At 39.9% G+C, this 13,277-nt stretch overlaps 1 protein-coding gene across 1 annotated transcript in view; it reads right to left on the bottom strand.

Annotated features, from left to right (window-relative positions):
* Window positions 1–12,969, bottom strand: part of UVSSA (UV stimulated scaffold protein A) — a 58,592-nt gene extending 45,623 nt beyond the window's left edge. Inside the window, exons 1-6 of the mRNA XM_032987365.2 lie at window positions 12,721–12,969; window positions 12,217–12,547; window positions 7,868–7,988; window positions 6,227–6,661; window positions 4,939–5,048; window positions 4,197–4,325 (exon numbers count right to left, since the gene is read on the bottom strand). Of these exons, the coding sequence (XP_032843256.2) occupies window positions 4,197–4,325; window positions 4,939–5,048; window positions 6,227–6,661; window positions 7,868–7,988; window positions 12,217–12,547; window positions 12,721–12,908 (1,314 nt within the window). The 5' untranslated portion in view covers window positions 12,909–12,969. The remainder of the gene's footprint in view (window positions 1–4,196; window positions 4,326–4,938; window positions 5,049–6,226; window positions 6,662–7,867; window positions 7,989–12,216; window positions 12,548–12,720) is intronic.
* Between the last annotated feature and the right edge of the window lie 308 nt (window positions 12,970–13,277).

Here is a 13,277-nt window from a genome sequence, read left to right on the forward strand (position 1 = left end):
TTATGGAAATTATGTAAGTGAAAGGTAGAGTGCATGATTTAAAATACAGTACACACTTGCCCTCTCATAACTTTTAAAACTGCAAGATCATTTGCATCTAAGCAGCGGTAAAAAATAGTATTTTAAGAAAAGAGGGAAGACATTAACAAATTAAACTATTCCTAAACAGGAAAAGTTGTTTTTAAAGAAACACTTCAGGCATAAGCAAGTTATTCCTACAAAAGAATTTAAAACTCTGGAAACAGGAACTTCTATTTAAACACCAATCTCAGGCAATAATTACAACTGCACTTCTATAGAGTCAAGAATTAATTTGAAGTGTCTCTGGTGCATTGCCATTGCAGCAAGTTTACCTGGAAACACAGACTGAGATGATAGCTGGCTCTGGATAAAGGTGGCCCAAAGAAAAACTGGAGCATGCAGCGTGCAGAGAAAAACCGGAGCATGCAGTGTGCACTCCCTCTGCTGGGCACCGAGCCCATCCTCAGCAGGCGTTCAGAGCAAGGAAGGGCTAGGTCCGAGCTCCCGGGCACCGCGAAATAAAAGCCCTGTTACAGCTTCTGCCCTCTTTCTAGATTCAGCTAAAACTCAGGTTCACAGAAAAATGGATGTCAAAAGTCCTGTCTATACTCTCAAAACACATTTCCTATCAGAAACAGGCACCTGATTCACACAGCAAACAAGTATTTAACTACAGTGAATGTAACTTGTGTAAGCACACAAAACTTCATTTGTCTTTGACCAACTCTGTAAGACTGTCATTTTTTATGCAACCCTCACCTCTCTGAAAAAATAACAACTCGGGAAGAAATGTCTTGATGACTTCTGATCTGCTGAGGGCACAGCACTGGGAAGAAGGAACGCATAGTCTGGGCACTTGGGATGTATTAGCATTTATAAAGTCTCCTGCAAGGGATTTGTTTCTAGACAGTGAAAGGATGACCTTTGCTGTTCTTTTCCCTCTCCTCCCACAGCTCCTGAGAGGTAAGTGCAGAATGGTGCTGTAGGCTAACTTGTGTTGGCAGAGTTTAGTGTCATGTAAAAATTATGGCATTCCTCGTAATTAAGATATTCTGACGGTTTTAATTCTTCACTATCATGGAGAAGAAAATAAAGAGGTGGTTGTATCTTATGTAACCATAAACCATTTTAAGTCAAAGTGTTTCACTGTATAAAGTTAGATGTTTTTCCTCAAGTGATTTTGTATAAGAGAAGTTCTGTAAACCTACAGAAAGTTCTGTAGTTTGCAAAGCAGTGGGGTTTTTCCATTTGTCAGTAAAGACAAAGGCAAAAAAACTTCAGAGAAAATAATTTGTGCTAATTTGCTAACATGCTCTGATTGCCTAGGAATGCTGCCTTGCAGGCTAGTGCTCTGTGATCTGGAAAAATGAAGCGAGAAACAACAGAAAGCATGGAGGTAATAGCGAGGATTGCCTAAATCAGACACCTTCCTATACCAACCAAATGATTCTTCTGTGAAGGCAGGCCAGGTAACAACCAATTTCTTCCTTTCAGTGTAATTTACATCCAGCTACATTGCTTGTATATTTATATTGAACTGTATCATCAAGAATTACTCCAAATATATACACCTTATTTGCACGTCAGCCATGTGCACGTGTAACTGCTCAGCTAAACAGTAGTACCGATGACATGTGGCAGTGGTAAGGGACTCCAGAACCTTCCATCTTTTAAGTGGCAATTTAAATCTCAGTGGGATTGAGAGGTATAGTAGGGATCATAGCAACACATCTCCAGTTTCACTGTCTCTTGGCAAATCCTTCCCTTTATCAATTTTCTTGATCTCAATTTGAGGACAGGCAAAGCCTTTCCTTCCCCCTCCCTGGACAGAACAGAAACAAAGCATAGAACAGAACAAATTAAAAGGGGGGAAATTAGAGGCCACAGAAGCATGGAGAATGAGCACAAAGGAAAACCAGAAAGTCTGAGGAGAATGGGCAAGACCAAGTCCCCAGGCAAGTTTCCAAGTCCCTATCATTCTGTTTTATATTTGCTAATAAAATAAAAACACTTTCTCCCTGAACGTAAGGCTTGTTTGTGGTGCAGGATCATAATTACACTCAAAGAAACGAGCAAACACACAAACAATTCACCTTTACGTTCTCCAGCTAACAATACACATACCTCAGATTGCAGTCGCTAGTTGCCAGGAAAACTGCCGTCGTATCCAAATGTAGAGATGTCACGGACCAACTACAAGCTAGACAATTTACAGAGGACCCTCCACACTCAGACACTTTATTCACACTCTCTCACTGCTTACTAAATGCTCGCTTTCATTTCTATGTGTGCTCATCTTTATACCCAAGCAGGTCCCAGCACTCACTGACTCCATGCGCTAACAAATAACACTCATAACACACTGAGCTCTGTCACGACAGGAACATTGTGAGCCAGTGCTTCGAAGGACAGACTATCAGTACTACTTCTCTTGGATCTAAAGACACAGAAGATAGCAAACCTTTGGCATAGCAAGCACTACAGCACCAATGACATAAGGACGTACAGGCAGAAGCAACAATACATGACACAAGCAGTAATGCTGAATTGGAGCTCTGCGTAGTGTTTCGTATGCTGGCATGTAAATATCTGACAGATAGGGATTTAATAATCACGGTCTAAGAGATGCTGTTTATTTTGTTCTATCAGACTCTCATTTTACCATGTTTTTACATTTCAACAAAGTCATCTGACATGCGAATAAAAGATAATTTATACTGTTTCCTTCTGCAGTACAAAGCTCTCTATGTTCTGGCTATAAATTTGAAGTAACTCAGCACTAACACTTAAGTTGGGTATTTTCCACTGGAGAAAACCCCTAGGAATAATTATATATTGTTTTCAATACTTAAATTAATACCTCAGTCTGCATTGCTTCATTTTCAATGTATTATTTGTGAGTATTGCTATGCATTTTTTTTTCCCCCTTTTCTAACGATGGAATTTATTAGCTTTCAGACCTTGTATAGATAGCATTGATCAATCTTCAGAAGTGGTAACAGTACCACTTTAAACACATACACATGCACGCATGCACACACGAAAATCAAGGCTTGAATGTCCTTTATATCTTGCAAGAAATATAGCAACCAATATTCCATGCAGAGGTGCAGCAAATGAAGTCCTGTCAAGCAAATGGCAGGAATGACAGCAGATGTCTGGATTCCTTCATAGCTGGTTGCATAAAGGTAGCACACATATTTCACTGGAGAAAAAACCTCTGACAAGACAGTCTTTCAGTACTTTTCATTCAGAGTTGGCATTTTTGACTGGTGTGGTACATCAGTAGGTATTAAGATGATGAACCAGATTAATCTTGATAAAGCTTCATTTGCACAGTGAAAGCAAAGTCTACAACACTCAGTCATGGCTAAATGAGGCTACCACAATTTAGTCCAAGGTAAAATGTCCGGATCAAATTCTTCCAATCCAGTCATAAACCAGACTCTACTCCAGATCCTGACCCAAAACACTTATTTTCATGTCAAGCTATACAGTAATTTTTGTTTGATTGCAGCCAACAAATGAGTGTTACGCAGCTCTGCTTTTTAGCTACATAAACAAGCCATAGACTCCTTTCTGGATCTGAATAAAGTATTTGATCTTTCAGCCTCCGTTTATTCACAAGTTCTACCTATGACAGTTTTTGTGAAATAGGCAGCTAATCTTCGTGAAATATTTTGACAATTTAAAGCTTTATATAACAACTAATTTTCTTAAGATATCCTCAGTCACATTGCATGCTCACTAGAGACAGTAAATGCTCCAAGGCAGAGACAATACTTTCCTGAATGATGAGACACTAGCATAGTTTGGCAAGCTGTAAATACAATGTTTACCAAGAAATATGTACAAAAGGAGCTGAGGACCCAGCAGTGTTACACATAAAGAAATTAAGAGTAAATAAAATCTGAATTTAACTACTTCTCTAACCTAAACAACAACAGTGCTGCTTTACATGGTTTTGTCTAATAACCAGGATCCTGGCATACTATACAGGTATATAGTGCAACTTCCTTGAGTGAAGCTACAACCAGTTGAATTAGGGTCCTTTTCAATAAATCTTGTGTTAAAAACTTTCCCAGATTAAGGCTTAAGAGAAAGTACATTTTTTGTAAACAAGCTAAGCGTTACTAATGGGGCCCTCTAATAAAACAGAATCTTAAGAAACTCACCCCTTTTCTTTTTCGTGCTTTGAAGGAAATGTTCATTTCCTTGTATTTCTTCATAGCAGTCTCCAATTTATTCTTGAGATCAATGGCACATCTTAGCCGATCATCATTTATTCCTGCTCTGGTAAATAACTGCAAAGCAAGAAATTAACATTCTTATTATTTTTTCTAGACAACTGAGCCAAAAAACATATTCAGCTTTCCTTCGTAATTAATGAAACAACACTATCACAAGTAACAATTGGTGAAGCCACTTCTGTTCCTATCTAGAACATAAAAGCTAACAGCAACTACTGAAGACAAACAAAGAATGAACAGCTGGTATAAACATCTCCTGAGAGTATCCTTCTGTAGGCCAAATTCCATATATGAGGCTCCTGAACAGTAATATCAATTGACAGAAAAGACCTACTGCTTTTCTGATAGACACGTCTAACAAAAACAAGCTGTGTTTTACTTGAATCCTTTGCAAAGAAGACCCATTTTACTCTATCATATACGTAAAAAAAAAAATCAGCATGACTCTAGGTAGCATACCTAATGCTGAGAGCCATTAAGCAAGTTACGTAGCTCCCGTAGTCTCCTTTTGTCCATTCCTACTGAAACAGTAATCTTTTTTATTTGCACTAATGTTTCTGCAGCCTTAGTTTTCTTTTTGCTCACTCTCACTCAAGATTTACTGTACCCCATTCCTTGCTTCTCCATCTTTTAATTAAAAAAAAAAAAAAAAAAATGCCTATCTCACCTGAATCCAGGACTGCACGGAAGGCCAGAACTTATTTCTGAGAAGTTTGTAAGCATCCATGACATTGTTTATTATGGCAGTGTTATCTTCATTCTCATGCACTTTTATATCTGCACAAAACGGGAAAAAATTAGTGCATGATGTTCACAGTATCTTCACTACAGGAGCTAAAGAAGGTAAGTAGAAGTAGACATGAACCTTTCTAGAATATCTGATCACTTCAGGGAAGGCTACAAACATCAGAATGTCTCTCAGTTCAGTATTATTTATTCTACCACTATCCACACATTCAAAAAAAACAGAGGAAAAGATGAAAAAAAAGCTTTCTGTCCAGTGATGACAGGAAGTTCTTAAACCATCACTACTAAGGAATTATCAAATAAACTACAGGCAAGTGTAGTTTTACTATTTACATCACATCTTGCCCCAAGTTCAAACGAACTGGACCTTATTGTTCCAGTTTCTGCGTATTCAATATAATACAATCCCCCGTGGCAACAGGGACTTGATTGCCAAAGCAGCCAAATGTGCCACTATCCAAGTAAAAATGGTACTTTTCACCTGTTAGTCATTCACAGGCACCATGGACACATTTCCAATTCTGTTGTCTGCAAGCACAGTAGTCACCTGCCTTTCTGGCTGTTTACACATGAAATTCCATTAGGACAGTATTTTTAAGAGACTTTGGCACTTAGACTGCCAAAACACAAACCATCCTAATTTTTCTAGGGGTGACTCACATTAACAAAGTTATATAAAAAACCATAATCATAATCCTTAAGACTTCATAGCAAAACTACTTACTGCTTCTTGCAAGATGACAGTAGCAAGGAAAAAATAACATTTCAGAAACACTCAATTGTATGGTTTTTTTAAATTAGCAGCTTATACCCCAGCTATATAGAAAGAGGAGAGTAGTTAAGCATATGAGAAAAAAAAATATATAAACAGATTTTTTTTTTTTAACACAGGAAACTCATCTTATTGGAGGTACTATGAAGTGCTGTAATGTGCTTACAATTAATATAGAAGTTCAGTCTTAAAAGTTAATTAATAAAATCTGCTAATCACACACACGGACACCTAAACCTGAAAATGGTTACTAGATGAACGAGAAATAGAAAAGAACTCCAAAATAAATCAAAGTGGTGTCCAGGAATCCCAAATCAGAATTGTGTCAGGGTACTCCAGCATTTAAGTCACAGAAAAAAAAAAAAAAAACCCACAACTACAAAGTACTTCAGACAAAGGCTGCCTCCAGACAGATGTGAAAAATTCTTTCAGGTACCTGTGGAGATTTCAAGGTCTAGAGTATACTTATGTGAAATAAGCCCATGGTTCCTAACAAAAGTCTGGTAATCATCATCATCGAGAGCAGGGTCACCAGGCTGAACTTCTGAGCATGTGCCTCCATCTAATTCTTTTTGCTCATCCTTCTCCTGTTTCTCATCTAACTCTTCGGTTTTGTCAGTTTTAACACACTGAGAAACAGAAACAATGTCCTTGCTGCAGCATGGCTGTTCATCATCCATGCATCCAAAACAGGACTGGTTAACTTCCACCTGGGAGGACAAGCAGGATGCAGGTCTATCCTCTACAGCAGACGTTTGTTTGTTGGGTTCCAGTTCCACGTCATTCACAGTGAAGTCAAAAGGATCTGGCATCAGAAGCTGGAAACAGTTTTCCATCTCTGTCAATGTGTTGGCAATCTCTTGGGACATTTCTATCAAGAGACAATTGTTTCAGAATATTGTTAAATACTGTAAAATGCTAACATGTCCAGAGCAGACAGATTTACAGAATAAGTATGACTGTCAATGGGGTAATACATTTATTCAGTAATCAGTGATAGTTTATCCATACAGATCTCTCTCTGCTGCAGAAATTGTCCTTATGAAAACGACAATACTCTTCTTAAGCAAGAAATCTAGAATTTCCTGAGCAAGAAATTTAGAATCAGTGTTCCTCCTTTCTCTATGCTCTCTAAAATTTCACTCCGCAAAGATGACACAAATACTTCATAGAATTTGAAAGAGAACAAGGTTCAGTGAGGATATTCTTAGGGATGTTGGTGTGTACTCATTCTACAACCATGAATGTTACAGTTGCTTGTAGGTGTAGCCATGAATAGATGCCATTGCTCAAAAAGATGCTACCAATAAAAGTGACTTTAAGAAGGATAAACCTCTTTAAAATTCCACCCTTGTGCATGAAAATGTTTTCAGCATGCAGGATAACTGCAGACACAACTGGACGCATTGCATATGCCAAAGTAATTTAATTAAATAACCCTTTGTAACTGCAACATAATATACTCGCTACCTCTGTTTTTCTTTCGTATTACAGAAATATGCTTGCTACTTACATATTGCTTAGAGATTTGGACCCCAGGTAGACACATTTTTTAGCAGTATGATACTTTTCGTAGATACCCTGTACTGCATCCAGGATTTTTGTGCAGACCATTGCTTATACTGCTGGAACATGATGACTGTATACACAATTTACTTAAGATCATCAGCCAACAAGGTGTTGAGAAATCTGTGCCTAGTCAATGACACAGCTACTAAGCCACTAGCTCTGAAAAGTCTCATGATATGCTTGCTTGAGGTTATGCATTCATACTTTACTGAATTACAAACCAGACCTTTCCTTGCTAACATATAAAAAAACCCAAATCTCTTCTACCTGATCTCTACTACCCAAGTTTACTAGACTGCCACTTGTTTCCCCTGATATTCTTTAGGTGAGAGAGACAGAGGGTCAAGCTCTAACAAACGCAGTACTCCCACCCTCTATGGTCAGCTATGACTTGGATAGCTATTCTCTTAGAATTTGTTTTATATAACCTTAAAAAAGGTTGCTTTAAAAACAAACAAATTAAAAAAAAAAAAAAAAAAACCGCACTAAAAGAAGTAAAGCAACTCACCTTCCATTTCTTTTTCAGCTCTTTTGGCTTTTTCTTTGTAAATGTTATCCAGTCGTTTTTGCTTCTCCTCTTCCCTCCTCCTTTCAGCCACTGTTCGGGCATGCACATCTTGAAAATCCACCTAAGGAAGAAATGAAGAAAAAAGTATAACGTTCCTCATAAGAAATATATAGAAAATCCATTTCCCCAAGATCCTTATCTGGCATGAAAAATTCTCTAACATCAGCAATCAGCCAGAAGCTCAGCAGTACTTCCTTTTATCTCTTCTCCTCCTAGAATCAATAACTACAGTAATTCTGAACGGAGTTTTTACTTCTACTAATAAGGGACTGCTGAGAATCAATGGCTTTCAGAAAGGAATCACAAGGCAGAAAAACAAAACGCATAGACTTCCACCTCTAAATTGCAGGAATAAACTAGGCTTTGGAAGACCTCTGTCCCAGCACTGGAACCATGGGGTTAGGTAGGATGGGCAGGAAGAGACTACACAGGGTAAGTATTCAGATTATATGAAAAGTCACACTAGGTCCACTATTAGCAAAGGAAATTTAGGAAAATTTGTAAGCAATATTACCACAAGTATAGATACCACTTACTGAAGAACTTCAAAAGCAAGGAAAGAAGTCATTCAAATTCATTTTAAAAGACCAAATTTTGGATTTTACAATTGCATTTGTTGGATTTGGGAATTGAGGGAAAGGTTAGCATTCAGTTTCACTTTACTTTCTTATGACTAAAATATGAACATAAATCTGAGTGACTCAAAATGCTGTTTCTTAAAATATTTGCTTTTTTTTTTTTTTTTTTTTTTAGTTTGTTCTTAGAAGGGCTTGAAAATGTTAATAATTTTCACTTCTGTTTTAAGGAATGGAGTCTTGATCCTGTTACCGCATAAGGAAACCCCTTCAAAAAAGAAAAACAGTATTTCCTTTTGATTACTACCACATAACATTCATTAACTTCAATACAGATTACACTGAGTGCTAAGCAAGCCTGTACTTTGCCGCTAATCAAGTCCACAGACTCTCCAGTGCTACATCTATATTACAAGCACCCATGGAATATTTGTCCTTGTTGCCCCTGCTAGATGATCAAGCTTGCCAGCATACAGTACTGGTTCCCAGGTACTGATATCCTACACCAATGTTTTGGGGCCACACAGGAGTAAAACTGTGAAGCTGAATCTCACTTATGAGGTACAAGTCCAGGCAACACTGAGATCACTCTACACAGGGCAAATAAGTCTCACTTTCTATCTAGTTCCAGAAGATCTCTGATCTCTCCTGTAACACGTACTTACTAGCCACGGGTCAAGCAAACCAAGTACATCTTACAACTTTAGCTTATTTTTGCACAATCAAGAATTTTGTTGGTGTCTTACCTCAAACTTTCTGAAACATCTGAATATTAGTTCAGCAATAAGCAAGTAGATAACTCCATTGAACACTATGGAAGTGTAAAAAAAAACAAATGCTTGAACTTGGGCTTAACCATGTGCTGAAATATAGCGTCTTTGTATATAAATGTTCCTACTGCTGATTAATTCCTGGACTATGCAATAAGCCTTAAGGTTTCTACAAGTATTATTTATACAAACACTTTAAAGACAAATTGTTTTTATATAAAAGCTTCAAGGAGGTAAAGGATACTTCGGCTTTCACAGAAACTGGCACGGAGAGTCTCCATTAGTTAAAGAAGAAAGGCACACTCTTAGCAATCTATTTTTTTTTTTTTTGATTAGGGAATGGTGAGCAGAGAGGGAAGGTAGGGAAAAAAAGAGTTTCAGAACCTACAGGAGCACTTGGATCATCAGGATGAGGGGTTTTTTATTTTTGAGATCTGTTTTTTCTATCAAGTTCACATAATTTTCCATGCAGTAGCAGGAGAAACATCCTTCCCAAAAGCAACTTTGTCACAAAAATGGTAAAAAGATACAGAATCCAGGAACCGATTTTAGGCGGTCAGATTGGACATGCACAGCAAAGGAGAAACAGCTAGAGTTTCCTAAATTACAACTTCTGCTGCATACTAGAGTATCTGCAGTAGAGTCATTTGCCCATTTTTTCCCCTCCTCTGTCCCAAAAGGACCAGCCACATGCTGCTCCGCTGCACTTGTCCAGATGCCTCTAACATCTGCCAAATCACTGTTTGCCACTGATAATGCACATCTCACACACTAGATCTCTCTACAGCGCACAAAAAACTCAAAGTTACCCAAAACAGGGCACACTGGCCTCTTACAGAAGCCTCACAAGGTCTGAGTAACTCCATGTACACATCAACTCGCTACCCAAGGTGAGCACTAAGTCACAGACTGGGTCAGAACCCATCCGACCTCATTTCAGTGATACGGGCTGAGAGCAGAGCTGTTGTCCTGCCTCGGTATCAGTGTGGGCTATAGGAAGCCTTTTAGCATTGGTCTGTAATTGTGGAACTGGATGTGATGAAGTACAAACAATCGTTCTTGATTTAAAAGGTGTAAGTAGTGGGCCTAGACAACTATTGCAACTTTTGGGAAAATACTTAAATAGAGCAGTAAGATACTCTATATTGAGCTGCTCAAAATCCTTTTCACTCCGTAATTGCAGCTCACTCTAATTCCATCCATGCATTCCTCAAATACAAAGATACTGTAATATGACTCAGTTGCCTAAATATGCAAATATTTGGAAATATTTGAAATCTCTTTTTTTTTTTTCCCCTCTTCTTTTTTTAAACTTTGAGACAGAAGTCTGAAAACAATTATTTTCAGATATATTGAAATATTATTTGTTCTTGAAGTCAAACGTTTATATAGGTACCGACCAATATGGACCTACTACACAGTAAAACATTAGGTAGCTCTCCAGGCTTATACCCTACAAGGGCAGCAGTTGTCATCTTCTGATCAACTGTTTATAAGGTGATTTTGGTGATAATAAAAACAAACAAACAAAAAATAAAGCACAAAAAACCTCACAACAATGGCCACAAAAACCCCACACACACTCCTCTCAAGCTGCCCGGTACTACTGTGACAAACTGTAATACATAACAGCAGATGTAATTTACTACTAAAAAGTAGAAATGCCTCCTCAATTGTTTCTCACACTTCAAGTATTAAACCAGCAAAAGGCCAGTTAGGTCAGCTGCTCACCTCAACTCTTTAAGCACAAGAGCTACTAAACTACATAAGACGGTTTCTATTGGTACTAGTGTTACTAGTAGTACTCAAATTCAGTTGCTTTAGAAAACAGGACAGCCAACCTGGCTGGGCAGCTTCGTATCACAAGTACACAGAAAACTATCACCCAGTTGTAGCTGAGGAGCAGCCATTAACCAGACGAGCAGACAGACATGCCAAACTTAAGGAGACTTGTACACTTGTGTGTTCAATCGTATAAAGTTGTATAATGTGTTAAAGCTTCCTCACCTCAGTCTTACATTTCTCCTTGTCACTTGCCCTTAGTTTTCTTTCTTTATTAAGCAGGAAAATAAGAGGACAATTCAAAGACAATCACCTTTTGTGAACAGATGCCAAAAAGTATACAGAAAAAGAACACAGTACAATAAGTAATACAAGTAGGGTACACTATTAGCTTAGTATGAACCAGAACAAGAGAAATACATATATCACAAAGGTTTTTGATCTACTGTCAGGAACACTGAACATCTGCCTTTCTGAAGGGAATCGATATGTTTACTGAAAGCCTGATATTATCATCACAGATAGTGTAAATGCTGGAATAGTGTTCACAATGTCAGTTTGCTCCTCAGAAGCAATACTAAAGTAGAAGAAAGTTCCAAACATAATAACGTGAGCCCTAGAAAGGAGCTGTAAAAGCAAGTGTTTACATACAAGAAATTTCCCTCTAATAAAATTTCTCCTATGACACATAGGGCAGGCGAGGGGAGCTAGCACCTACATTGTCTCTGTTGTACAGCGAAAGGAAGCTAGAAGTGGACTGCTCAGCACTGAAACCAGGCTAGTTTAAACTGGCATAGAAAGACTTCATAGCTGATCACCCTCAGTTTGAGGCGTAGCATTATTTCCCTTCCAGAAATGGCAAAACTTTGGGGCTTCAGGTAGGAATCAGTGGGTGAAAACCTACTGGTGAGCAATACTTTCTGCACCCTGAGAAAAGGTGAGCTGAGTCCAGCTCTCAGTACAAGTCTGGAGTTTTCAAAACTTTACAATACTGCAAGATGAACTAGAGGTTTTGGGTTTGTTTTTCAAAGACCATGCTTGACAGGATGTCTCCTAAGGACAACGTCATTTCCAACAGCTTTTATATTTATTGGTTTCCTCACTTTAAACATCTCTGCGATCATCACTTAAAAACACACACAGAAGTAAAAATGCAGACTACCTTCTTATTGTGCTTTAAGAAGTGGTATCCTAGAGAAAGCTTCTTGTAGGCCTCTCCATATTTCTCATGCCAGTCTTGCACTGACTGAATGGCTGCCTTCCTCAGTTTCTGTGCCACTTCTTTGGGCGGGGGAAGAGGCTGCTCATGGTCTATCCCCACCGTCAGCTCCAAGAACTCTTGGAAGTTGGAAATAATCAGCGTCCGGAATTTATGGGATTGGGTGAACAACTCCTGCACGATCTGAAAAGCCGAGAAGCGTATCTCGGCGTGCTCCTCATTGAGCCGCGTTGTCAGCAGGTGATAGGCATGGTTGATATGTTCTTCTGAAGACCTGAGAAAGGAAAAAATGGAAGAGGAGGAGGGGGAGTTATTTAAAAAAGAGGTCTGGCACATAAAACCGTATTTATTTTGGGGGGTGGGGTTTATTTTAAGTTTTTAAACCAGCAGCTTCCGTGCTGGCTGCAGGCAGCAGCCCCCGCGGCCGCCCGGCCCGGCCGATCGTACTTGCAGATTTTCTTCAGCTCCTTCATCCCCGCCGGCTGCAGCCGCGGCTCCCCCGAGGTGGTGAGCTCCTCCACCAGCGCGGCGAGGCGCTGATCCAGCTCCGCCGGCCGGGAGGCGCCGAGCTGCGGGGACAACGGCCCCGGGGAGCCCGGGCGGGGCGCCGGGACCCCGCACCGCCGCCGCGCCATTGCTTCCTCCCACCCTGCGCCCCGGCGCCGGGTGGTACCGCCCTCACACCCCCCCCCGCCCCCGGCGCCTACCACCGCCCCCGCGGCTGCCGCTTGAGGGGCGCGCCGCCCCGCTTCCGCGCGGTGACGTCACAACAACAGGAAGCACGACAGGAGGAAGGCGGGGAATGCCTTAAAGGGACCGTGCCCCTCCTTTTTTCTGGGGGGGTGTTAACCCCTTGCTGTCCGGAGGGGGCGCAAGGGCATAGCTGCGCCATCTCGGGGAGGGGACGAGCGGCTCCCACGAGGCCACCGAGCCCGGAGGGGAACACCGGCCCACCACACAGCCCTCCTGTGATTACAAACCTACGCTGGATATCTCTAAAGAAT

Source organism: Tyto alba, unplaced genomic scaffold (assembly GCF_018691265.1).
Source record: "Tyto alba isolate M040663 unplaced genomic scaffold, T.alba_DEE_v4.0 Super-Scaffold_6, whole genome shotgun sequence".
Taxonomy (NCBI): domain Eukaryota; kingdom Metazoa; phylum Chordata; class Aves; order Strigiformes; family Tytonidae; genus Tyto; species Tyto alba.